The 27468-nt window shown below is 40.3% G+C and overlaps 1 protein-coding gene across 1 annotated transcript in view; it reads right to left on the reverse strand.

Moving 5' to 3' along the window:
* B3GLCT (beta 3-glucosyltransferase) overlaps positions 1–24794 on the reverse strand; it is a 69335-nt gene extending 44541 nt beyond the window's left edge. The window contains exons 1-4 of the mRNA XM_063305710.1: positions 24564–24794; positions 16890–16948; positions 8007–8046; positions 4552–4661 (exon numbers count right to left, since the gene is read on the reverse strand). Coding sequence (XP_063161780.1) covers positions 4552–4661; positions 8007–8046; positions 16890–16948; positions 24564–24645 — 291 coding nt within the window. The 5' untranslated portion in view covers positions 24646–24794. The remainder of the gene's footprint in view (positions 1–4551; positions 4662–8006; positions 8047–16889; positions 16949–24563) is intronic.
* Positions 24795–27468: the final 2674 nt, after the last annotated feature.

Here is a 27468-nt window from a genome sequence, read left to right on the forward strand (position 1 = left end):
CTAGAATATCATCCATCCACCTTGCCCTTGGTCGGCCCCTCTTCCTTTTGCCCTCCACTATCCTTAGCATCAGCATCTTCTCCAGGCTGTCCTGTCTTCTCATTATGTGGCCAAAGTATTTCAGTTTTGCCTTTAATATCATTCCCTCAAGTGAGCAGTCTGGCTTTATTTCCTGGAGGATGGACTGATTTGATCTTCTTGCAGTCCAAGGCACTCTCAGAATTTTCCTCCAACACCACAGTTCAAAAGCATCGATCTTCCTTCTCTCAGCCTTCCTTATGGTCCAGCTCTCGCAGCCATATGTTACTACGGGGAACACCATTGCTTTAACTATGTGGACCTTTGTTGTCAGTGTGATGTCTCTGCTCTTAACTATTTTATCGAGATTGGTCATTGCTCTTCTCCCAAGGATGAAGCGTCTTCTGATTTCCTGACTGCAGTCAGCATCTGCAGTAATCTTCGCACCTAGAAATACAAAGTCTTTCACTGCTTCTACATTTTCTCCCTCTATTTGCCAGTTATCAATCAAGCTGGTTGCCATCATCTTGGGTTTTTTGAGGTTTAGCTGCAAGCCAGCTTTTGCACTTTCTTCTTTCACCTTCATCATAAGGCTCCTCAGTTCCTCTTCACTTTCAGCCATCCAAGTGGTATCATCTGCATATCTGAGACTGTTAATGTTTCTTCCAGCGATTTTAACTCCAGCCTTGGATTCCTCAAGCCCAGCATGTCGCATGATGTGTTCTGCGTACAAGTTGAATAGGTAAGGTGAGAGTATACAGCCCTGCCGTACTCCTTTCCCAATCCTAAACCAGTCCGTTGTTCCATGGTCTGTTCTTACTGTTGCTACTTGGTCGTTATACAGATTCTTCAGGAGGCAGACAAGATGACTTGGTATCCCCATACCGCTAAGAACTTGCCACAATTTGTTATGGTCCACACAGTCAAAGGCTTTAGAATAGTCAATAAAACAGAAATAGATGTTTTTCTGAAACTCCCTGGCTTTTTCCATTATCCATCGGATATTGGCAATTTGGTCCCTAGTTCCTCTGCCTTTTCTAAACCCAGCTTGTACATCTGGCAATTCTCGCTCCATGAATTGCTGAAGTCTACCTTGCAGGATCTTGAGCATTACCTTACTGGCATGTGAAATGAGTGCCACTGTTTGATAGTTTGAACATTCTTTAGTGTTTCCCTTTTTTGGTATGGGGATATAAGTTGATTTTTTCCAGTCTGATGGCCATTCTTGTGTTTTCCAAATTTGCTGGCATATAGCATGCATTACCTTGACAGCATCATCTTGCAAGATTTTGAACAGTTCAGCTGGGATGCCGTCGTCTCCTGCTGCCTTGTTATTAGCGATGCTTCTTAAGGCCCATTCAACCTCACTCTTCAGGATGTCTGGCTCTAGCTCACTGACCACACCGTCAAAGCTATCCCCAATATTGTTATCCTTCCTATACAGGTCTTCTGTATATTCTTGCCACCTTTTCTTGATCTCTTCTTCTTCTGTTAGGTCCTTGCCATCTTTGTTTTTGATCATACCCATTTTTGCCTGGAATTTACCTCCAATGTTTCTAATTTTCTGGAAGAGGTCTCTTGTCCTTCCTATTCTATTGTCTTCTTCCACTTCCATGCATTGCTTGTTTAAAAATAATTCCTTATCTCTTCTGGCTAACCTCTGGAATTTTGCATTTAATTGGGCATATCTCCCCCTATCACTGTTGCCTTTTGCTTTCCTTCTTTTTTGGGCTACTTCTAGTGTCTCAGCAGACAGCTATTTTGCCTTCTTGGTTTTCTCTTTCTTTGGGATGTATTTTGTTGCCGCCTCCTGAACAATGTTGCGAACTTCTGTCCAGAGTTCTTCCGGGACCCTATCTACTAAGTCCAGTGCCTTAAATCAATTCTTCACCTCCACTGCATATTCCTTAGGGATATTAGTGAGCTCATATCTAGCTGATCTGTGGGTCTTCCCTAATCTCTTTAGTCTGATCCTAAATTGTGCAATAAGAAGTTTGTGATCGGAACTACAGTCAGCTCCAGGTCTTGTTTTTACCGACTGTATAGATGTCCGCCATCTTTGGCCGCAAAGGATGTAGTCAATCTGATTTCAGTGTTGTCCATCTGGTGAAGTCCATGTATAAAGCCGTGTCTTAGGTTGTTGGAAGAGAGTGTTTGTTATGCAGAGTGAGTTGTCTTGGCAAAATTCTATCAGCCTATGTCCTGCTTCATTTTGTTCTCCCAGGCCATGCTTACCTGTAATTCCAGGTGTCATTTGACTGCCCACCTTAGCATTCCAGTCTCCTGTGATGAAAATCACATCTCTTTTAGGCGTGTTGTCCAGTAGGTGCTGCAGATCCTCATACAACTGCTCTACTTCAGCTTCTTCAGCATCTGTGGTTGGGCGTATATTTGGATCACTGTGATGTTAGATGGCTTGCCCTGAATTCGAATTGAGATCATTCTATCGTTTTTTGGATTGTATCCAAGCACTGCTTTAGCCACTTTACTATTAATTATGAAGGCTACTCCATTCCTTCTGTGGTCCTCTTGTCCACAGTAGTAGATCTGGTGGTCATTTGATATGAAGTGGCCCATTCCAGTCCATTTCAATTCACTGACGCCCAAAATGTCTATCTTTAATTTTGACATCTCACGAATAACCACATCCAATTTGCCCTGGCTCATAGATCTTACATTCCAGGTTCCAGTGGTGTGTTGATCCTTAGAACATCAGATTCGCCGTTCACCACCAGCACCGTCGGCCGCTAGCCGTCCTTTCGGCTTTGAGCTAGCTGCATAATCACGTCTGGGGCTAGTTGAACTCATCCTGTGTTCCTTCCCAGTAGCATTTTGACCATCTTCCGACCTGGGGGTCTCATCTTCCGATGGTATACCGACATATCTCTTACAGTGATATTTAACCCTAGAATGTGTATCTGTGTGGCTGTAACCTGAAGAAGACAAATGCAAAATTCTTTCCGGACATTGGAGATAATCATCATATTTATCCTGCTGAAGCTTCCCCCCAACAAATGTAGGGCTGATCTACCTGCCCTACAGTAAATGATGGAGGCAAGCAGGTCAATGATATGGGCTGAGAAAGGTTATACAAAAGGAAGCCCCCAACAGCAAGTTCCTTTATTGCATCCAGTTTCCCTAATCTTATTTGGGTATTTCCTTAGCACTTTCTTTGTCCCCTGTAAGTATCAGTTCAACATTTTTATCCTTCTGAAATCCATTTCCAAAATATTTGTCAAGATATATTGAAATGCACATCAATAAATATGAAAATCGTATGTCAGACAGCATTACCATTCTTTTCCTGATTTTTCAGGGACTTGTATTCACTTTTGGAAAAATTTACATAGCCTGGGATATCTATCTCTGGCAATTTCCCTTGCTTGCAATATTAATTTTCCTTGTCTTGTTGATAGAATATAAGCTGCTGTTAGTTTTCAACCACCTTCTAGCTTACAGTTTCAAAATATGTCTGACTATGAATGAATGGTTACAGGTAGTCCTCATTTAGCAACTGCCTGGGATAGTGACTATTCGCAATTAAGATGGTGATTGAAAAGTAATTATGTGACCAATGCCAGCATTTAGGACAACAAAAGCCTTCAGTGTGAAATTGATTAAGGTCTGGTCAGTTTCAGGCAGCAACTGGGAGCCTGCCAGAGGGTTCTACAGGTACTCCTTGCTTATCTACTGCCTTGTTTAGTGACTGTTCAAAGTTAATACGGTGTAAAAAAAATAGCTTTGTGACCAATCCTTACATTACAACTGTTGCAGTGCCCCACAATCATGTGATCACCATTTGTGTACTTCACAACCAGCTTGTAACAAGCAGAGTTAACAGAGAAGGCGGAAGTAAAATCTTAAGTCACAATCACATGATGTTTTGCTTAGCAACCACAGCCCTTTGCTTATCAACCAAAGGGGAAGTAAGGTCATAAGCCCGCTGCAGTTGTGTGATTTTCTGCTTAGCAACTGAGACACTTAGTGACTGAGTTGCCAGTCCCAATGTGGTCACTAAGCAAGAACTACCTATAATCAACTAATTAAGGTGACAGAGCTGAGCTTGCTAACTTGCTGTTAGCTCCTCTAACTCTCCTCAACCCCAAATAGTCTTGATTTTATTTTAAAAGTAACAGTGTAAATAAAGTTCTATTTGCTTTTAAATTAAGAATTTAGCATCTATTATATGAATAAAACCCAGCATGTATAAACATACATATTAATAATTTAGGACATTGTTAGGACCATTAATTAAAGAAAACTCATGTACACATTTTAATGTGCATGATATGCCTAAATGAGGAGAAAAAAGTTCATACAAACCAATGGAAAAATCAAATAGCATAAGCATAAAAAAATAAAGAAATTCAGCATATTTACTTTAAATGGAAGATAAACTAAGTTGGAAATCTACTATTACACAATTGTACAGATGAATATTTTCAGTTTTAGATCAATGTATCCTAGAATTATAATTCAAATTTCAAATACAAGACAAGCAGGAAGATAAATAGAATCGGCATGTTAGCATACCTTTCCCACAGAGGCAGCCTGTTTTAAAATACTTTGTTTAAGATCATTTGCTTTCTTCAAATGAAAAGAATTCCTCTGACTCTGGATGACAAACACTATTTCTTTTAGCTCTGCAAACAGAAATAAATAAATAAATAAGTAAGTAAATGGTGTGAACAATAGTTAAGCAAATTCAGTATTATTGCAAGTAGCACACTGAAAAACATCTTGGTTTTCAAATAATGTACATAGATATGGAAATCTCCTGAATTATAATAAAACTGGTTGAGAAAAGCAAGAAAAAAAAGCTTTCATTTTAAATAAAAGAACAGTGCGATATCATATATCCTTGAACTGGAATGAAAAAAATTAACTAACCACAGAAAGTCCAATTCACAAAGTGTAGTGTGAAAAATAAGATACAATAAAAATACTCATGTAATTTACCTGAATTTGTATAGCAAACTGAACTCATAAAGTGTTTCTGCACTGAGCCTAAAGTAATTTCATCTGGAGTAAACAGTTTTAAATGCTACTCGTTTTCTCAGATGCTTCAGGAGCCCATAAAAACAAACGTAAATTTGTCTCATAGGTACAAAGAGAGTTCACAGTATGATACTTATGAAGATTATGATTTCCTAACATACATAACAGAATCTATTGAAATTTTAATGACCTCTTCACTTGTTTCCACTGCCAGTTAATCATCAGTTGTTCAGATAATTATAAGTATGATGAATAAAAGACATTGGTATCATCTAACTGAAGAGCTGTATACTGACATACTATTAATTGCACCAACAGGCTGCCCTGATGCCTTACCATTTCATGTCAATATAGCTATAGATACAATTGCATTAAGCCATCTATACTGCTTATGGTATTCTATGTTTTGACCCAGGCATGGCGAATGTCTTGCCAATGCCTGGGTCCAAAGACAGCACAAGGGAATTCTCTGTCTTATCCACCAATTTCTTTCCCAGGCATACCTGATACCCAGGCCCTGGTTTCAACTGTTACCAAGATCAAGTAGAAGGGGCTCTTACTGATAAAACCAGCTGATTAATATTCTTATCAAAATTAGAAGAGCTTTCATTTTAATCAATGAGACCTTTAAAACCTCATTGTGGGCCAGAAAGATTTTCAGAGGGCTTACTAGTGCAGAGAAGGGAAGGATTAAGCCTTGCTTCTCCAATGCAGCCTGCAGCCTTCCCTTGAAAATATTCATCCCCTCCCTCAACAATGAAGTGAGAAAGGAATGTTTGTGTGTGGCTCTAAGACAATCACATCAGGAACTACCTCTGTTAATCTGGACTGTGGCTCTAACTGCTCTTGGTATGCACCATTCCTCCCAAGGCATGTGTCCCGAGCCAGTTGGTTCATTGGGCCAAAACAGGTCTGCATCCCCTGAGCATAATTCCAACAAGGGAACATTCAATGGAATGTTCTTATAATTATGCAATTTTAATATATGTATGTATTAAATGTATATTAATTTTCTTAGTACCAACCTCCCCTCAAGTCTGAAATATACAGAATTTTACTTTACTGTGGTTATACTGTACCACTTTTCAAAATATACAAAGCGGTTTACAATATAAAAATAGCAGACTAAACAAGCAGTTTATCAAAGCCAGCAAAAAAGAGGAAGTTTTATATTAATATTTGTAGACTGCACAGTCTCAAGAATTCAAGAATACAGACTATACAACTACTATGGTATTCAGATGTATAACTTCTTTCAAATTGCCAAGAGAAGCACTTTAATTTTCATTAATAAGTTTGCTTGTATACTGTTTTAAAGATTGCTTAAAACAATATACCAAAGATCACAACACTTTTTATAAATAAAATTTAATCTGACACTTAGACCAGCATTGTTTATAGTCTGAATTGCCCCTAACCTGACATTCTAGTATAGTATTAATTGACAACAGATCAAGCTATTTCTGCAACCTACAAAATCAAAAGCAACTCAGTAGACTTCTTAGAATATATTTGTTTGAAATAGTTACAGCATGCTTGGAAAATACCACATTTGCAATGTTTACAATATCTTTTTATTCAGGTTAGTATTCATTCTAATGAACTAATTCACATATGCCAAAATCCCCTGGAACTAATATGGAGATTTTAAAAGGTTCTAAAAGACTGGCAATTGTGAACACTGTCAAGTCAACTTGAATATCTGAAGAAGTAAATGAACTGATTCTACATATAGTCCAGGTGTCCGTATTCATGGGAGGGTGTTGTGTCGACACTTCCTGTGAAAATGCGAAATGCCATGAAAATATGTATTGCACCTAAATAGCCACAGATGTTTTTATATGTACCTAAACACTTACACAGATGCCTGAAGTCAAATCAGAATAACTTAACGTAGATACATACAACACACAAAGGTCACAAGCTGTCCTACTCAGACGACACTCACTGCGAAACTAAAGACATCACTCACTAAATGCAGAGAGCAGTAGCAAAAATTTTAGTATGATGCACACGAATCTGTATCCCATGAATATGCAGACCCAACTGTACTATCATCACCATGTTTAGTCTTCAGTTCATAATGCTTTTTGCAATAACATAATTTCTTATCATCTCATTTGTAAACACAATCATAACAAGGTAAGAATGGTATTAAGCAGATAAAAATCTAATGCAGAGATTAATATAAACATGCCAAGATGAAGTTTAGGAGCATATTTTATCAGAATTACTTAATCAGAAATAGAAGAGGAAAGAGGGAACAGAAGGAGTCTATAGCTCAGCAGTTAATGTATAATTCCCTTGCAGCTTCACTAAAATTATAAAATAATCACAATGCAGCAGCAGGAGACAGGAAAGAATTTTGTCCATATCCATGAAGACCGACTGCTGGTCCCACCCTGAGCCCGGATATTTTGGACTTCAGCTCCCAACATGGTTGATGGCAAAGAACTGCAGAAGCTGCAATCAGTAAGATACCACATTTCATGCTCCTGGAATAGACAGTACTAGGCCAGATGGACAACCTGCCCTAGTTAAATCAACATATTTTTACTGAAAGGGGGTTAGACTTCATAGAGCAGAGGGTATTCATTATTCTGGTTTTTACAGCCTCCCAGTACAGCTGCAGTAAGTCAGTTAATATCAAGTACAGAACAACAGGAACCAGAGGGTTGTTGCTGTTCTTTGGTTATACATGTACACTTCTTAAAGGTATCTGGCTGGTGTCTGAGGGAAATCAGTTGCTGCACACACTTGGTCTGATCTGGTGGGTCTTCTTATGTTCTTATAAGTGTGCACTTGTGACAATAAAGAAAAGAGAATGTGATCCTATGACACAATCAAAACACTATTTTTTTGGTAGCAGTTACAAGGATTAAGGCCTAGAACGGTACTACCAGGGATAAACTAACAATGAATGAAACACATATTATCCATCCTGACTGTTAGACTTACTATAAACTTTAATATCAAACAGGTTGACTTACCTTTGCTTATTTGACTTGAATTCCCACTTTTTCCAGGCATCTGTATTAAGAAACCAAAAGCCACACTGACAATGCAATCAAATAGGGGGGGAAAATCACTCTTAAGACAATTACAACGGGTTAAAAAATATTCACAAGCTTGAACAAAAATCTTTATATATCACATGTTTCAAGCATTTAATAAGCTTCATACCTACCAACTCAGTAACTCTTTAAAAAGCCCTGCAAAGTTAGGCTAATCTTATTATTTCCATATAGCAGAGAACAGGACCTTGCCTAAGGCTGCCAAATGCATTGGTAGCTAAGACTTTAATTCCCTGTTCACATTCTTAGCTACCACACTGCACTTTCCCCAGATCAAGCAACTTTATTAAAAGGGGACTCAGCAGTACATTATTTTATACCGCTTTATTAGAAATTGTAGTATAGAAAATTGGCTGTGATCAAATTTACCATTTTAAATTACTGTTTGTTACAATCAATTGTAACTTACACAGATAACTAAAGGGAATTACTCTTACAAGTAATTCCCTATAGCCAAATATTTATAAGAACATACATCACAGGAAAACTCAAATCCAAATTATACTACAATCTAAATACAGCTGAAAGAACCAAAACAAAATCTAATGATTCAGTGCTATGTACACAGATGTCAGAACTTAGCACTGTGCTTTGGAGCAAAAAGTTCACCACACCATCACCCAGGAAACCAAGTTCTAAAAATATCTTGACTACTATTCAGCAGTGACTAAGCAACTGATGTAGCAGATACCGCTGAAATCGCCTATAGATCGTGTGACAATATCACTACTCAAGAGGAAGCATTTTCTAACCTATGTTTATAGCACTGCAGCATCGTAAGAGGCACAATGGAATTATTTGTTTAAAGTATTTTTCAACCAACCTGCAAAGTATAGCTACTTTAACTTATTATTCCAAATCCTTGTTCACTATGACCTAACTTAAAAAGGTAGTGCTTACTGACTTTCTCCTACAACCCTGTAATCACTTTGCTTTTCCTTTCCTTTCTCTTCCTCCCTTCAGGTGTGAGCAGTCTACACCTCTCAAGGTCCCTTTTATGGCATTCAGGGGGTCCTCTGTCTAAAACTACTGATTGTTCCCATTTTGAGGTAGGAAGTAGTTTCCTGACATTTTGAGAGTAAGGTATGGAGGAAAATGACACTGTAAATCCTAAAACAAGCACATCTCCATAAAAAAAAACAACCCTCAAATTTCCCCAAAATTCTATTCTATTATACACGTTAAGTGTAGGCTGACCATATTTCCTTGAGGCAAAAACAGGATGGCAAAATGGGACAAGGTTAAACTTATATAATATTCCGTATTCACGAAAAAGACGATAAAAACGGTTATCGACAATAATCTGGGAAAGTGCAGGAGGGGGAGGTGCGGCAATGGTTGGGACTGGAGAGGCTGGTGCAGGGGTGGCGTTGGGCGGAGAGGTTGCAAGAGGGCAGCCCCGAGCTGGGACGGAGGAGAGGAATGAGGCGGCAGAAGAAGTGCAGAAGGGCTGAGGGCAGCACTGAGCTGGGACGGAGGAGAGGAAGGAGGCGGCAGAAGAAGTGCAGGAGGGCTGAGGGCAGCACCGAGCTGGGACGGAGGAGAGGAAGGAGGCGGCAGGAGTCTGGAGAAGTGCAGGAGGGCTGAGGGCAGCCCCGGAGGAGAGGAAGGAGGCGGCAGGAGGCTGGAGAAGTGCAGGAGGGCTGAGGGCAGCCCCGGAGGAGAGGAAGGAGGCGGCAGGAGGCTGGAGAAGTGCAGGAGAGCTGAGGGCAGCCCCGGAGGAGAGGAAGGAGGCGGCAGGAGGCTGGAGAAGTGCAGGAGGGCTGAGGACAGCCCCGGAGAGGAACAAGGTGGAAGGAGGCTGGAGAAGTGCAGGAGGGCTGGGACAAAAGGACAGGAACAGAGTCTAGTGAACGGTTGTCCAACAACCTGTTCCTCTCTGGCGCGCCCTTTTATTTTCTTCCTGCCGTTTTGGCCTGAGAGCCAATTGGCTTCTTTTCTGCTGGGCGTGCTTTTCCAACCATCTTCCACTACACTGATTAGCGGCAGCGACTCTCCCTCTTGCTCACCACCAATCAGCTGTTCCTGTGGTTTCCCCCTCTAGGTTTCCAGCTGGATTGAAAACCACTGCCAAGTCAGCCTCCTTTTTTATTTCAATTTCAATTTTTTCCCACTTTTTCCAATAATGGCTCCAACGTTTTTAAAAAACAGGACAAAATGGACATTTATGTTAAAACGATGGGATGGTCAGGAAATGTTAAAAATGGGACGTGTGGTCAGCCTAGTTAAGTGTGACCCTTGGCCACTAAAAGGTTACCCATACCAGCTTTATAGAGTCTGCACCTCCACCCTCCTCAGTAATGCAGTGCATACAGAAGTACAAAAAAGATACTCCATATAAATTTGTTGTTGTTGTTTATTCATTTAGTCTCTTCCGACTCTTCGTGACTTCATGGACCAGCCCACACCAGAGCTTCCTGTCGGTCGTCAACACCCCCAGCTCCCCCAGGGACGAGTCCGTCACCTCTAGAATATCATCCATACACCTTGCCCTTGGTCGGCCCCTCTTCCTTCTGCCCTCCACTCTCCCTAGCATCAGCATCTTCTCCAGGCTGTCCTGTCTTCTCATTATGTGGCCAAAGTATTTCAGTTTTGCCTTGAATATCATTCCCTCAAGTGAGCAGTCTGGCTTTATTTCCTGGAGGATGGACTGGTTGGATCTTCTTGCAGTCCAAGGCACTCTCAGAATTTTCCTCCAACACCACAGTTCCAAAGCATCTATCTTCCTTCTCTCAGCCTTCCTTACGGTCCAGCTCTCGCAGCCATATGTTACTACTTGGAATACCATTGCTTTAACTATGTGGACCTTTGTTCTCAGTGTGATGTCTCTGCTCTTAACTATTTTATCGAGATTGGTCATTGCTCTTCTCCCAAGGATGAAGCGTCTTCTGATTTCCTGACTGCAGTCAGCATCTGCAGTAATCTTCGCACCTAGAAATACAAAGTCTTTCACTGCTTCTACATTTTCTCCCTCTATTTGCCAGTTATCAATCAGGCTAGTTGCCATAATCTTGGGTTTTTTGAGGTTTAGCTGCAAGCCAGCTTTTGCACTTTCTTCTTTCACCTTCATCATAAGGCTCCTCAGTTCCTCTTCGCTTTCAGCCATCCAAGTGGTATCATCTGCATATCTGAGACTGTTAATGTTTCTTCCAGCGATTTTAACTCCAGCCTTGGATTCCTCAAGCCCAGCATGTCGCATGATGTGTTCTGTGTACAAGTTGAATAGGTAGGGTGAGAGTATACAGCCCTGCCATACTCCTTTCCCAATCCTAAACCAGTCCGTTGTTCCATGGTCTGTTCTTACTGTTGCTACTTGGTCGTTATACAGATTCTTCAGGAGGCAGACAAGATGACTTGGTATCCCCATACCGCTAAGAACTTGCCACAATTTGTTATGGTCCACACAGTCAAAGGCTTTAGAATAGTCAATCAAACAGAAATAGATGTTTTTCTGAAACTCCCAGGCTTTTTCCATTATCCAGCGGATATTGGCAATTTGGTCCCTAGTTCCTCTGCCTTTTCTAAACCCAGCTTGTACATCTGGCAATTCTCGCTCCATGAATTGCTGAAGTCTACCTTGCAGGATCTTGAGCATTACCTTACTGGCATGTGAAATGAGTGCCACTGTTTGATAGTTTGAACATTCTTTAGTGTTTCCCTTTTTTGGTATGGGGATATAAGTTGATTTTTTCCAGTCTGATGGCCATTCTTGTGTTTTCCAAATTTGCTGGCATATAGCATGCATTACCTTGACAGCATCATCTTGCAAGATTTTGAACAGTTCAGCTGGGATGCCGTCGTCTCCTGCTGCCTTGTTATTAGCGATGCTTCTTAAGGCCCATTCAACCTCACTCTTCAGGATGTCTGGCTCTAGCTCACTGACCACACCGTCAAAGCTATCCCCAATATTGTTATCCTTCCTATACAGGTCTTCTGTATATTCTTGCCACCTTTTCTTGATCTCTTCTTCTTCTGTTAGGTCCTTGCCATCTTTGTTTTTGATCATACCCATTTTTGCCTGGAATTTACCTCCAATGTTTCTAATTTTCTGGAAGAGGTCTCTTGTCCTTCCTATTCTATTGTCTTCTTCCACTTCCACGCATTGCTTGTTTAAAAATAATTCCTTATCTCTTCTGGCTAACCTCTGGAATTTTGCATTTAATTGGGCATATCTCCCCCTATCACTGTTGCCTTTTGCTTTCCTTCTTTCTTGGGCTACTTCTAGTGTCTCAGCAGACAGCCATTTTGCCTTCTTGGTTTTCTCTTTCTTTGGGATGTATTTTGTTGCCGCCTCCTGAACAATGTTGCAAACTTCTGTCCATAGTTCTTCCGGGACCCTATCTACTAAGTCCAGTCCTTTAAACCTATTCTTCACCTCCACTGCATATTCCTTAGGAATATTAGTGAGCTCATATCTAGCTGATCTGTGGGTCTTCCCTAATCTCTTTAGTCTGATCCTAAATTGTGCAATAAGAAGTTTGTGATCAGAACTACAGTCAGCTCCAGGTCTTGTTTTTACCGACTGTATAGATGTCCGCCATCTTTGGCTGCAAAGGATGTAGTCAGTCTGATTTTGGTGTTGTCCATCTGGTGAAGTCCATGTATAAAGCTGTCTCTTAGGTTGTTGGAAGAGAGTGTTTGTTACGCAGACACTTGGCAAAATTCTATCAGCCTATGTCCTGCTTCGTTTTCTTCTCCCAGGACATGCTTACCTGTAATTCCAGGTGTCATTTGACTGCCCACCTTAGCATTCCAGTCTCCTGTGATGAAAATAACATCTCTTTTAGGCGTGTTGTCCAGTCCATTTCAGTTCACTGACACCCAAAATGTCTATCTTTAATCTTAACATCTCACCAATAACCACATCCAATTTGCCCTGGCTCATAGATCTTACATTCCAGGTTCCAATGGTGTGTTGATCCTTAGAACATCAGATTCGCCGTTCACCACCAGCACCGTCGGCCGCTAGCCGTCCTTTCGGCTTTGAGCTAGCTGCGTCATCACGTCTGGGGCTAGTTGAACTCATCCTCTGTTCCTCCCCAGTAGCATTTTGACCATCTTCCGACCTGGGAGTCTCATCTTCCGATGGTATACCGACATATCTCTGGTTGTACTGATCCATTTAGTTTTCACGGCAAGAATACTGGGGTGGGTTGCCATTACGTTCCCCAGGGATCGCATTTAGTCTGACCTCTCTGTCATGACCTTCCCGTCTTGGGTGGCCCTTCACGGTTTAGCTCATGGCATCATTGAGGTGCTCAAGCTCCAGCACCACGACAAGGTAACGATCCTTTGCTGAAGCCATATAAATTTACATAATATTATTTGATGGAGCCTCTTTCAGAAGTGTAAGTACTAGAAATGTTCAAGCAGAGAATATTTGCATTTCTAGATATTAAGTTTATGCAGGCTGCTTGCATTTCCAGGTATTACATTTTGCTAGCTGTTTTGGGAAGGGTCTGTTTTGAAAGGTGAACACTTTACAGGTGGTCCTCACTTAACAACCACTCATTCAATGACTGTTCAAACTTACAACAATGCTGAACAAGTGGTACTTACGACCGGTCCTTGAAGTTCCAGCCATTGCAGCGTCCCTGGGGCCATATAATCATAATCCGGACGCTCGGCGACTGGCTCACAATTATGGAGTTGCAGTGTCTCAAAGTCACATGATCACCATTTGCAACCTTCACCTCCGGCTTCCCACAAGCAGAGTCAATGGGGATGCTGGCAGGAGCTTGCAAAGGGCGACCACGTGGCATCACGCTAATTGATGGCACATTTGCTTAATGACAGCAACTGGAAGTGCCAGACTTGCTGTCACTAAGCGGAGTAGTCATGTGACATCGTGCTTTATGACTGCATCACTTAGTGAAGGAAATTCTGGGCCCAATCATCATCATTAACTGAGGACTACCTGTATTTTACATGCAATTAATTTTAACTATTAATTGAATTAATATGAATATGCTTGTCCTGAGGTAGGTAGGTACTGTATGTAGCTGTAGGTTCTACAGGGTAGGAGAGTGCATACATATATACCTAGATCAGGACTGTGCAGACCTTCAAAGTGTAGCTTGGCTTGGATGCTTGGATGAAGCTTCGAATTAAGCATCACCTCAAAGCTGCTTTCGGAAGCAATGTGGTCTCTTGCTTCTGGGACTGAAGTGATGCTACCATGATGCGTTGCCTAGCCTTGCTCCACAGCCCCTCTTAGCCTTCTTCTGCAGAGGTCACATTGGAAGAAGCTCTCTTCAATGAGTGCCATGAGAGACTGCTGAGGAGACTTTTCCCCAAGTGCTGGCCAAAGGAGGACCACCCAGGCAAGCCATGGGATCATTCAGGCTGGGCAGGCTGGGTTGCAGGCTATCCCTTTAGAAGCCATCCTCTCTTTAATCTCCATAGGCCTGCTTCTGTATTCCTACCCCAATAACTGGATTGCATTATTATATAGCTCTAAATATATTATCCTAATTCCTGGATTTCCATTTCCGCTATTCTTTTAAGGTGCTTTTTTCTAAAGTCTGATTTCTCAGTATATCTATCTTATGTATAAATATTGTGAACCCTTTCTGAATTTGTGCCTCTTGTCTCTCTGCTGTTTTTTGTGGACAAGAGGAGTTTCATTTTTCAGTGCTTTGCAGTATGTAATATAGTACTTGGCTATATTACATACTGACACAAGAAACTGGTGAGATATTTATTCCCAACATTATTATACTTCTTTAAGAATGTCAGGTAAACAGCCTGGGATGATAGCATCCTTCAGACCTTGCTCTGATTCTTCAGTTCCCAATATAAATTTGGTAATTTTTTTTAATTGTCTCTGGTGGCTAATATTACAATGTTACAAATTTTGGCTGATAAAAGTGATGCAATTTTTCCCTAAGTCAAGGCAATGCATTGGTTAATAGCCCACTTAGATGTCTATAATGTGCTTTATTAAGGATTACCTTTCAATTCAAAACACATTTAGGATGGTTTTGCTTCATTACTGGCTGGAGTGTAGAACCAAGTTCATTAACACTGTTTATTAGTTTCCAAGTCCAATTCAGGTCACTGAATGCCTACACACCATCTGGGAAAAGCCTCTTCTCTATAATGAATGTTACTAATGTTGCTGGGAAAAGCCTTGTCCTATATCACTTTATGCGCTTTTATGACACCTTCTGTAGAATTCCTTTACAGAGTTTAGATCCCTATTGAGCTTTCACTGAGAAGTTATATATTTTAGTCCTTAAAATAATTCAATAACCTATTGTGCACATCAGATTGGTTATTGCTATCACTCTTTTTGGCAGCTTGTTTTTAAAAGGTGGTTTGTGTAATTGTTTAGGGACTTTTTTTTGCAAAAAGCAAGTTTTTAAAATAATTAAACTATGACAGCCAATGAGATAAATCATTCAGTATTTCTAATGTAATAAACAGATTAGGGTAACTTAAGTGGGACTGAAGATAAAAATGATAAAAAATATGCCCAGCAATTAGACAGTCAGTGTTGTTAAGAGTATTTTGTATAGGGAGCATGCAGAATTGAATATTTAATACATTTAAAGATTGTTTTTAATGTACAATATATCTTCCATAAAAATAAATATAATATAGTTTAAAATTCAAATAGCATAAATATTTCAGACAATAAAATACGAAAAATATTGAAAAACACTTAATGTATGTCGGGCTCAGCCCAAGAATAGCGAAGAGTCAGTATATTCAAACTCTAGTTCTTTATTTGCTTACACCATACAGACAGAATCTTGCCAGACTAAAGCTACTCTAACTGACCTAAGGGTAAATAACCTGGGAGACTCTAAGGAGGAGCTACCTTGAACCTCTTAACTTTCCCAGCAACTGCTTCCAGACTGTGAATCCTTTTATCTGCCTGGAATGCGCTCCCTCCCTCCTGGGAATAAGCAGCAGCACCGAAATCCACCACGTGTATAACATTTCTAACAATGTAAGAACGACATATTACTTAAGAAGAGCGACACACACGCACACACACACACACACTATATAGAGTCAGTTTGGTGTAGTGGTTAAGGCAACAGGCTAGAAACCGGGAGACCCTGAGTTCTAGTCCTGCCTAAGGCACAAAGCCAGCTGGGTGACCTTGGGCCAGTCACTCTCTCAGCCCTAGGAAGGAGACAATGGCAAACCACTTCGTAAAATCCTCGCCAAGAAAATTGCAGGGTCTTGTCCAGGCAGTCTCTGAGAATTGGACATGATTGAATGGATTTTTAAAAAATCATATATATATATACATATACATACACACACACACAGAGTATATACACTGTATATAGAAAATATATGCAACAATATGCATACACACACACACACAATATACATCTGATGAAGTGGGGTCACACTTATGAAGGTAATGTTGGCAGTAGGGAATAGCCACACAATATATGAAGGAAAGTATTCTCAGTCTACTGAGTAGCCATGGCATATCCTGGTGGTCTCCCATCCAAGTACTAGCAAAGCTGGGCTAAGTGCTATCCCCTGCTGTGACATGAAGTGTCTTTCCACATATATGGAACCATACATAAACAGTATTTTTAATTTTCTTTGTTTGAATTTATAAGCAGCCCAACTCCAATGGACTTAATGGACAGTAAGCACGATGGGTGTCAAAACAGAACTTTAAAATATGAGATTACAAGGCAGTTCACAATCAGAGCTGTGAAGAACTTCTTTTCCATTTCAAGCAAACCTATTTATATCAAAACTTGACACATTTTACAGGTAAATCTTTTCAAAGCTTCCTGTTCTCTTCTGACAAAAATTTAGTACCTCTGACAGGAGTTCAGTCCAATCCTTTTCATTTTCAGCAGCAACATGTAGAATTAAAGCTGTAAAAAAGGGCATCAAAGTTAGCTTTCTCTCAAATCTGTACCTCATTTTTTAAAATACAACAAATTATGTTTACACAGAATTTAAAAAGCAATTTAGACAATAGTATCTCTTAAATGGGTAGAAGGTCTGTTATAGTCTTATTCAAGCATGAGATAATTACGTTTAAAATTAGTATTGCTTAGTCTAGTGTGACTTATTCCCATGCTTCCTGGAATAAAAAATTATTGGTCTGATGTGAAGCCAATTTATATAGCTTCAAGTCAAAAGAAAACCTATACATATATAAATACACACATACCTTTGTCAACTAGCACTTCACTTTTCAATAATGTACATGGCATACCGATAGTCCCTTTACCTTTAGGCTAAGCTTAACATTTGTATTTATTAGAAAGGACTCACTCCTTCAGAGGGAGGAATTGTTCATGCTCCACTTTTCCTGAAACAATGCCAGGAGAGCGAGTCTAGGAGAGAGCTGCCATTGTTCTGGCCACGATCAGAACAGCAGCAGAACCACCACTAATATGCTTCCCAAACGTTTGCAGTTAAAGATCTTCAAGTCCTAAGATAGACAGAAGCAATACTATCTGGCATATTTTGAAAACAGGTTTGCCATACAACCAAATTAGATTTTTAAATTAGATTTGAGGTGGGAAGAGGTAGTGCTGAACTCAGCATCAGAAAAGACAACAATATTCAAGACACAAACTATGGTTTTGTACTCTTTCGTTTTGCTGTGTGTGCTCTTCCTAAGGCCTTGATATCCTTTTTTATATACGATGAGCAGAACTATTTTACAATAGTTCAAATTTATTTGATAAGTAATGGAATAATACATAGCACAGAATTTACCAATACAGTTGAGTTAGTCCAATGAACTGTCACAACCTCAATAAGTTTTTCGAAGTAATTACAACTAATTAATATTTTCATGATTTAAGATGTTTTATTTAATATACATTATTTTGAATTCGCTTACACTGAATCTTATTTGTTCTTGTGATTCTTACTCTCATCATTTTTTCTTATCCTGCTTTAAAATCATCCTGAATAATTTGAGACCATCTTCAAGTCTGGCTACAGAACGGTTCACCTAAATACATACTGGCAGTATATTTCATTTCTAAAGCAAATTACAATCTACAAGAAGCAGTTAGACACAGTCATTAGAAGACTTGCAGCAAGGTTTTATTGCTGTTATACCTGTCAGGTGTGGTTGTGTACAATCAGACCTACGCTTGGATACAACAGTGGGCTGGATAAAAGCAAATTGGCTAAAGCAGAAGACTGAGTCAGTTGAGTAGCATTCTGGGTATGGTTCCACTCCCCTTGCAGGAGCAGGTACGTAGTATTGTGCTAAATAACCCTATTATTCGCTGTTAAGGTGGCCACCTTTCTGAACATGCGTTGGAAACTTCAACATCAGATTACTGTAATGTGCCCTTGAGTGGTTCAAAGGTAACAGCTAGTGCAGAGTACTGCAGCTGGGTTATTCAGAGAAGCTCATTTCCATGCATTTGTAGCTTCTGTTTACAAGATATGCTGCTGGCTCCAACAGTTCACCTCAGGAACAGACTGCTTCCACCTAGGGCTATTTGGAGAAACATTCTGGGAGAATTGGGCAGTCTGCAGTCTGGATACTCATTTAGCTGCCTGTTCTTGCATCCTGGGCAACACAAGTTTGCCTTAAATTGAACTTACGTGACAAGGGCTTTCCTTGATTTCTTCTCTGCCCTTTCACCTCAGTTAAATGAATAGTTTATAATTTTATTCTTTATATGTCATTTGTGTATATGTCACTGTAGAGCTGTTTTAAAGAAGGGTGTTTTGATATTTCTTTTAATGAAATTGTTACACAGATCTCATAATAATATGATTTATGAATCACTCGAATTGCACTATTATATGTAAAGCACGAATTCCCTTATGGAAAATACATTTTTCAGGAATTAACAATTTTAAGTCTGAAATCATTTAAACTTAATATCCTAAGTAAGAAGTAAACTGTTTAACCTATTTCAGCCATAGCAGAATGTGGTAGCACAACTGATAGGTCAGAATTGCTTTAGCAGTATTACGCCACTGATTTAGGTGCCGCACCAGCTATCTCTTTGTTTCCGAGAATAATTCAAGCCTTCCATGACTTGGATCAGATTACCTTTAGGACCATCTGCTCAAGTTAAATATACCTGTGCACTTCAATCAGAAGTTGTTTTTCTGGAAGTTAGAGGGATGGACGGAAGTCTCTTTGTTACTACCTCAGTATGTATGTATGTATGTATGTATGTATGTATCTCTCCACCCACCCACTTACCCACCCACCCATCTCATAAAACGTGACTCACAAAACATGACAATGGTCTTTTCTACAAACCAGTAACAGGGGACAGGTGAAGCAACTGCCAATGTTGCATAGCCTGTAGCCTTCCAGGTCTCCTCTGACTGTCCAGTCCTTTCCTGTTGCCAGCCTTCTCTGACCACCTACTTCTATTGGCCTGGTCAGGCAACCACAACAATCACCAATTCCACAGGTTTGCATTTCTTGGCACATTCACATGACAGCCTGGTGATGTTCCAAGCCCTACACAACTCTGCTGAGACTCTCCTCTCCCCGCTGACTTTCTGCCAAATTGCTCCACAATGACAGCTGCAGCTTTGAGGGCTTACCAGTGCCAGCTGTACAGTGGCAAGAATAGAACTTCTCCTCCATGCTGCTTTCATCATCTCCATTATTTAAGAACTACCAGACCACCACGCTAGGCCAGTTTTTCCTTTGCAGTTCTCTTCTTCTACTTTCTTTTCTACTGCTTCTCCTTTTACTCTTCTTTCTCATCCGCTCTGCCTTGTACTTCCCCAATAACTCACAGAGGCAGAATTATGGATTTACTGAGCATGAGGGATAGCGAGAAAGGTTATTATTTTATGAGGGAAAGAGAGTATCACCCCCAGTTTGCAGTCTTGAAGATAGGTGTTTTTGAATCTGTGCCTATGAAATGGCTTTCTATTCACATTCTGGAAAGGTTGACCAGGGTTATTCTGTATGTTCAAAGTTTAATGCTGACGTTGATGTTTTTATTTGTATTATAAGCAAATTTATTTCCTTTTCTGTGTTCCTTGTTTTCCACATATTAGAGCAATAAAAGACTAAAGAGCAAATGTACTCTACGCAACCACCATCTTTCAGTCCAGCAACAACATTCTAAACTGTGGATCTGCTCTTTCAGGAGGAGTGTAATCCTGTTCTAAACACGCTGAACATGAATTCCCAAGTGCAGTCTCCTATTGACCCACAATACTGTCTAGATTTAATTTCAGCTTGACTTTCTTTATCCACCCTATTAGCAAACTTAGGCAAGGGCACTGATTGCATTCTTAATTTTATTTAGATTATGCCTGAATAATCAAAAATATTACTAGTTAATAAAAAATAACTTTTCTGGAGAGCATTTGGGAGATGATGAGTGTGCACCATCTGTCCTAAGGGGTTTTATTGTATACCCCCAGGACTTAATGCAGATTATGGTAAATAATGCCACACGGAAAAAAATATTTAGATGATGAGAAAATAGCAATAAACTCATAAGATCATGTGGTAAGTATCCATATACTGTCAAGCGATCATCTACATCTTACATTTGGCTGCCTTAAATCCATCTATGTAAATTCCTTAAATTATTTCAAAATGTTCTAGAATTAGACTCCCATGTGTAACTATTATTAAAATAAATGGGATTTACTTTTGATGAGACACCGTATTTTTAAATCAGGTTGCAAGAGTTTTTGTTACATTTTGAAAAACAGACTTTGCACAAGCAAACTCAATGTCATTTTCAAAATTACAGTATCAAGATCAACATAAAAAAAAACCTTCATTGGAGAATTTTAACTTTTACAAAATCTCTTTTCCAAAAACTTATTCTTCTTGGGAGTTTGTTGTTCCTGTTCTTGTTTTTTCATGCTGATCATAATTTAAGTAACTAAACATGAATTAAAATGCAGGTGAGACTAAGGGTGCACATCACATAACTTTTAAATATCTCAAATAGCACAGAATCCTATATTAATATAGCATGAATCTAATTAAGAATTACACAGCTAAACCATATAAAGCATATTTTCTTTAAAAACTTAGCACTATCAAAGAAACCCTGTAAATAAATCTAGCTTCTATTTCAATAATGCAGTACTATGCAAATTAGACCTGTTGAGTTCAAGGGGACTCACTAACACAGATGTGGATATAAAATTCACTTTAGTCATGTTTACACTGCTAAACATACATAGGCCATTTCCTTTCTAGTTTGAGTCAGCACTTCTCTCATTTTTTTGCTTACTGCTCCAGTGCCTCATATCAAAAGTTGAATCCAAATGAGTATCACATGCAAATTCCCTTTTGCATGTACATGTGGATCAAATTTTTATTTCCCTTTCCTCTTTTCCAATCCTTTTCTCTGTTGGTTTGGTAAATTATACAATACACTTAGGTATCTAAAGTGAATACTACCTAAATAAAACATATTCCCAGACCATCACTTAATGAATAATGAGACTGAGGCTTCAGCTCAGCAGATATACAAGCTTACTTTTAGATTTCTACAACTGAAAGTTCCAGAGAAAATGATTTAATTATTTAACTAAGAGTGTTGGTTTATGTATTATTCAGAAGTAACACCACTGAGTTTGATGGGATTTAGGCAGAGATAAATGTGTACAGGACTGCAGATTTTTTGAACATTTAAATCTTGAGTTCTCCTAGGCCTGTATGGGTGGTCTTATTTGGCTTCATGAAATAAGATAACCCAAACATCAGTAAAAGAAGAAACAATGATGTGCGATATGTTTCCAGATAACATTTGTGATTACTAACATTTAAGTGATATGATTTTAACAGTGCCTACACTGTGACCATCTTCCATTTGAACTAGCAGGGGCCTCTTGCAACACAGAAAGGATTCTCATCCATTTCTCCCCTTGTGCCTTAACACTGTCTTTCTTGCTGATCTGAAAGCCCCCTATTGCTGTCGGTAGCACATTTTCAGCAGCCAGTCTTCAGGGGAAACGGGGAATCAACAGCCTCCCCTCCTCTATGAATAGGACAAGCCTATTGGATCAAAAGCTTCTCTACAAATGAAAGGACACCATCAGAATGAATCACAGAAGTTTATCAGGCTTCCTCCTAGGTTTTTTTATATAACTGAAAAATACACAAAAGGCAGTGGCAGATCTCAGAAACGGCTTTTTCTCTGTGTATGCCAAACAGCATAAGTGAAATTATACAACTTCAAAAACTGGAACTTAATATATTTGCTTCCCCTTTTTGTCCCCATTATTTTCCCTTATGTATTATGTTTTGTAAGGCCTACAGACATTATTTTACATTTTAATTTTTATATAGCAGTTAGAAAGTTATAGGTGCTCTGTGAATGCTACTATTACCATTAAAGCCTGTGCAAAAACACACCAAAATAATATTAATGAGTATCCTTCATTTTTCTCCTTTCCTTGGAGACGTTTTACTCTTGTTTGAATCAACATGTGTTTGGATAGTTTCTTTTATTTATCTTCCAGTAATAGTTCTGTGATGTAACATGACAATCTTAATTGGTTATATATTACACTGCATAGAATAAGTAAATGTCTGTTCTTAGAGGAAAAATCTCGTGTTTGTGGGTACAAAATAATAACACCTGCTCTAGAAAATCAGGGTGAAGGGAAGTGGTTCTTATATTTATACTGCACCTTGGCTTTCTTGGCCTCACATATACAGTATGGTATCTGGGTCACCAGATAACAGAAACAGGAAGGAAAATCAAAAGAAGAGATCCAACTAGCCAATTTTTACCCACTGCCTGATAACACTTTATGCTTACACATTGCTAGTTTCTCCATTTTTACGCTTAAGAGAGTTTCAGTGTACAAAACCTGGGTAGGAAATGGTACTAAGAGACAAAAAGATAAATGATAATTCCCTTTCAACATTCAATAAGGCAAAAGCTAGTTTGAAAATGCCATCCACTTAATGCCAGAAGTCAGTTGAAGCTAGGGACATACAAATAAAATAAATATTTAAAAAAGTATTTTGCTACAATAATAGAGAAATGTTTTTATCTTTTTTCAAATAAGATGCCATCATATAATTAAATCTTACTAATTTAATTTATGGTACTGTAAATATAGCATTTGCAAATATTCTGCTGGCTCCAGAGCATCTTAATACAGGTCTCTCAGTTTTCCTCAGGTAGATACTGGCTCCTCTTAAATCCTTTAACAGTATAGCTATCCTATGACAGAGAGGTCACAGAAACATTTGACAACTCCATCTCATCAAGGTGAATATATCTACCAGTTCTTTGTTGCCATCTCAAGAAGCTCCCTAGTGGCTTTTCTATAGTTAATTGTGTTGCCCAAACTTACAGCAGCTGCCCTTTCTAACCAGAATTTTGAACTAATGAAAAACCATGAAACCATGCCTCAAATACAGGTTAATGCTAACTAGACATGACATTTATTCTGGGTTTGGTAACAGACACAGACATAGGGAAACTATCAACCTTGGCTACTGAATCACATGGCCCACACATGGAGGTTAATTATATGCATACTGTGGGAACACACTCTGTTTTCTAGCATATCTGAAACTGATTTGCTTTTTTCTTTACAATTTATACATAAATAATCAGTGTGTAAATTCCAAGCCAGTTCAGCCTGTGCCCACCTGCTATCATTGCAATTCCACTCTCAAAGACCTAGCTGAATGAGGAAAGACCCGTTGCACTAACAAGGTGATACCCCTGGAAAAGACCATATCCCGCCCCAGAAAAACAGCAAAGAGGCAGGGAGGGTGCGTTTATAGGCTGCTTCTTGTGCACAAAAACGGAGCTCCAGCGGGACCAAACCCAGAGAGATTTTAACAGACGGCTAAATCTGCCGTGCTAGCCATCCATCAAAACTTGCCTTTGCCCCATCCCATGTTAAGGAGAATGGAGGAGAGACGTCTCCCCTCTGACTGATTTGGTGTGAGGGGAGACACACGGGGAACCCACCCATCCCTGCCTTTAAGGTGTCCTGCACGCCATAAATGAGGCCAGCGAGTTTCCCATCCTCGCATCGGTGGCAGAAGAAGGATCACCAGCGGGGGCAGCAAATTTCACGCCCTGCCAGCTTTCTGGCTCAAGGGCTGGGAGTAGAGCCCCTCCGGGGTTTGCAACTCGTTTCCGGGGTTAGCTCTTCCCCCACAATCTCAGAAAAACAAGGGCTTGGGGGCTGGACTCCGGACTCTTTCCCCCGCCGGGCGGGCTGCAGCGCTAAATCGAGGCGGGACAGGAAATAGCGTCCGCCCGAGCAACGCCGAGGGGCGAAGGGCAGGTGACTTCCCTTGGTTCTCCGTCAGCCTATCCCGCGAACAAAGTTCAAGGCAGGGCGAAGCTCCCGCCGCATCCGGTTCCCTTCTCGGGCGGGCGCGCGGGCAGAGCTGGCGAGTAGAAAGCAGCTCTTCTGCCGCGACCGCTGCTGCCTTTTCCTTTCCCGCCCCAAACGGGGAAGAGGCGGCGGCAGGAGCAGCAGGAGCTGCTCTTCCTCCGGCTCCCCGGTCCCGCTCAGCAACTCACTCACCCCGGGCGCAGCACGAGAGGAGGAAAAGGGCAGCCCAGGCGGAGGGCGTCCTGAGCCAGCTGCGCTGCTCCCCGCGCTGCATTCCAACGGCGGCCGCCGCCGCCGCCGCGGCGTCTCTTTCCCCGAGTTCGCAGCTCCGGCGGAGGGAACGCGCTGGTCCGCGCCGGTCTCCGCGTCCGCTGCAGCAGGAGCCAATTTCCAGCGGCCTCGGGATGGTCTCGGCGCCGGGCGGCTCTGTGGGAAAGAGAAAAAAGAGCCGTGTTGGAGGTGGCGGCGCCACCTAGTGAGAGAAGCGGCCACTCACCGGGCGGTGCGGTCGATCCCAACCTTCTGGGCTAGCTTTTCACACCCCCAAACCCGTTCTCCTTCACCGGCAGGGCTTCCTGGTTTCCTACCTTCTCCTTGCGGTTCGGTTTTGGCTGTTTCAAGCGCTGGAATCCTTAGAAGCACAGATCGACTTCACTGCACTGCTGCATTGGTGTTGCACGATATAATTAAATCTTTACTAGGGGAGCAACACCTTTTTCCCCTTGCTCAGTGTGTCAATCTGTATCAATGATGTGAGGTTGAGTAGTACATCAAAGGGAGAACAATACCTGATGTAAATGCAGCCTACCTTTAGTCTTGGCAATGTACTTTTTTTTTTTCCTTTTCTGAACTAGGATCCCTGAGGTCCACAGATTGATTTTAATGTATAAAGCAAACGACTTGACAAAGTATCTCTTAGCAGTTAGAGCCTAACCTGCATTAAGCAACCTTTGAAATAATCTAAATGAGCAACAGGTAAACAGGTGGTCCACCAGAAATTGGCCAGTGTCTCACTTCTACTTCCTACTTTGTACCTGCTCCAGATCGAATTCATAATATAAACCTTAAAGATGAACCCATTCCTGTATTCCCCCCGACCTTTTGCCCCCCTAAATCTGCTAGAACTAGGGTATATCAGTGTGCAACTGAACAGGGTTTGTGGAAATGACAGCATCTTCCAGCACTGTACTTCAGCAGGTGAGAATATTTTGCCAACCTTGTCTGGGATGATAAGCTAAGCCTTACCTGGGTCTGCTTAGAACAGTACTCTGAAGGGGAACCACCAAAGAATTCCAAGATATAGGCTAGACCAGAAAGTTGAATGGTAAACTACTTTATATTACTGCCAGAAAACTGCATGGATATGCCCATGGAGTTACCATGTGTCAAGGGTGTATATAGCACTGCTTTCTAGAAAAGTACTAAGTCAACAATAAATTATGAACTTGTACTCAAAAGGTATAACCTCTATGAACTCACTGAAGTATTCATAATCTTTCCAAAAAATAATATACTCTTTCTATACCAACTGTAATCATAGTAACTCTGACCACTTTTCTATCTGCTACCTTGAGGTATATACATCTGTCGTCATTAAAGATGAATTAGTTATCCCATACATGTCAGTGGGATCATATTACACTTGTATTGCAGGCCCTGTACTGGCTTCCTATTAGTTTCCAATAGCACAAAGCACCATAGCATCTATAGGCAGCATGGCACATGTATCCTGCTCAGATGATGTCTACCACATCCATTTTTAATGTTCTTAAAAGATTGCCATATCTTATGATATTTTTGGTGTTGTCACTTAAATATGTGCAATTTTGAACAAGAACAAAGTTTTGTGATTTAGGGCATTTTAAAAAAATGGTGGTGGTTGTACCAAGAATCACCTTCAGCACCCTTATGAAGCACCATCATTCTACATATTGGGAACCATTGGTATAGGAGTTAGAACTAGCATGATCAATTGTGAGCAGAAATAAATAAATATATTTTAACAAAAGAGACCCATGCTTGGAGAACCAAGACGGTTACCGTATCCGGGTTAGGAGAAGTGGATGATAGGGAGAAAAGGTCTTCCTGTATCTCTTTGCTACCCTGTACTTAGTCTGGATTTTTGGCTTAGGCTGCAACAATTGTTCACACTGCCTCAGAAGCAACAGCATTTCACTATTGTTTTGCATTGGATGATTAACACACCTCCCATCATCCTATTGTTATGGCTAGAATCAGTACCAAGTTAAGGGCTCCAGATTTAGGGCAGAATAGGCGGCTTGGCAGACTGCCTCTATGAAAAGCACTTGAAAATGTTTCTTTGTTTTTACAGAAGGGAAATGGTTACTTTTGGTGAGAAGGGGGCAGGGGAGGAATGAGGCATTCCATGCTGGCCATCAGACAAACATCCACTGATTGAGCCATCTTTGTACTTACCTATTGGCTAGGTAGATCACATGATGATTGGCTGTCAGTTCTTTGCAAGCACTATGGTTTCACAAAGCAACAGACCTGTCAGTCACAGTTGCATCCTGGCAAGTATATAGAGTATGAACATCTCTCTTCCTCACATCCTGCTTGGTTTTCATTGGCAGATCAGAAAATTTGGGCAAATGGAATGGTAGTCATGTGAGTCTTGACATGGGCAGAATATACAAGAGGATAATAGGAGTTTCAGGCTGGAAAGCTACTATACAGCTTATGTGTGAACATACTATATGAGTATGTTGATATGATTGAGTGATATAGTAAGAACATTTCAATATGTCTTATTAGAATGAAACAAAAATCAGTTCTGGAATATTTAGAGATTGGAACAGTATTGCTCACTTCTGTAACTATTATAACATTTATGTTTTTCATAACAATAACAACAGATGTTAGTTATTGATTGACTGATTATGTGCTATCAAGTTGGTGTTGATTCTTAGTGACCACATAGACCTTTTCCATGACAATCTGTCCCTAACCTGGTCCTCTGGGTCTCTTCAAATGTAGGTATTAGTAAAGGGGAGGGAAATTAGATTCAGAGTGGCAAAATATTGCTAGTTGAGACGGTGATGAGAAAATGTACTATTTACATATTAGCTGTGGAAAA

Source organism: Candoia aspera, chromosome 5 (assembly GCF_035149785.1).
Source record: "Candoia aspera isolate rCanAsp1 chromosome 5, rCanAsp1.hap2, whole genome shotgun sequence".
Lineage (NCBI taxonomy): Eukaryota > Metazoa > Chordata > Lepidosauria > Squamata > Boidae > Candoia > Candoia aspera.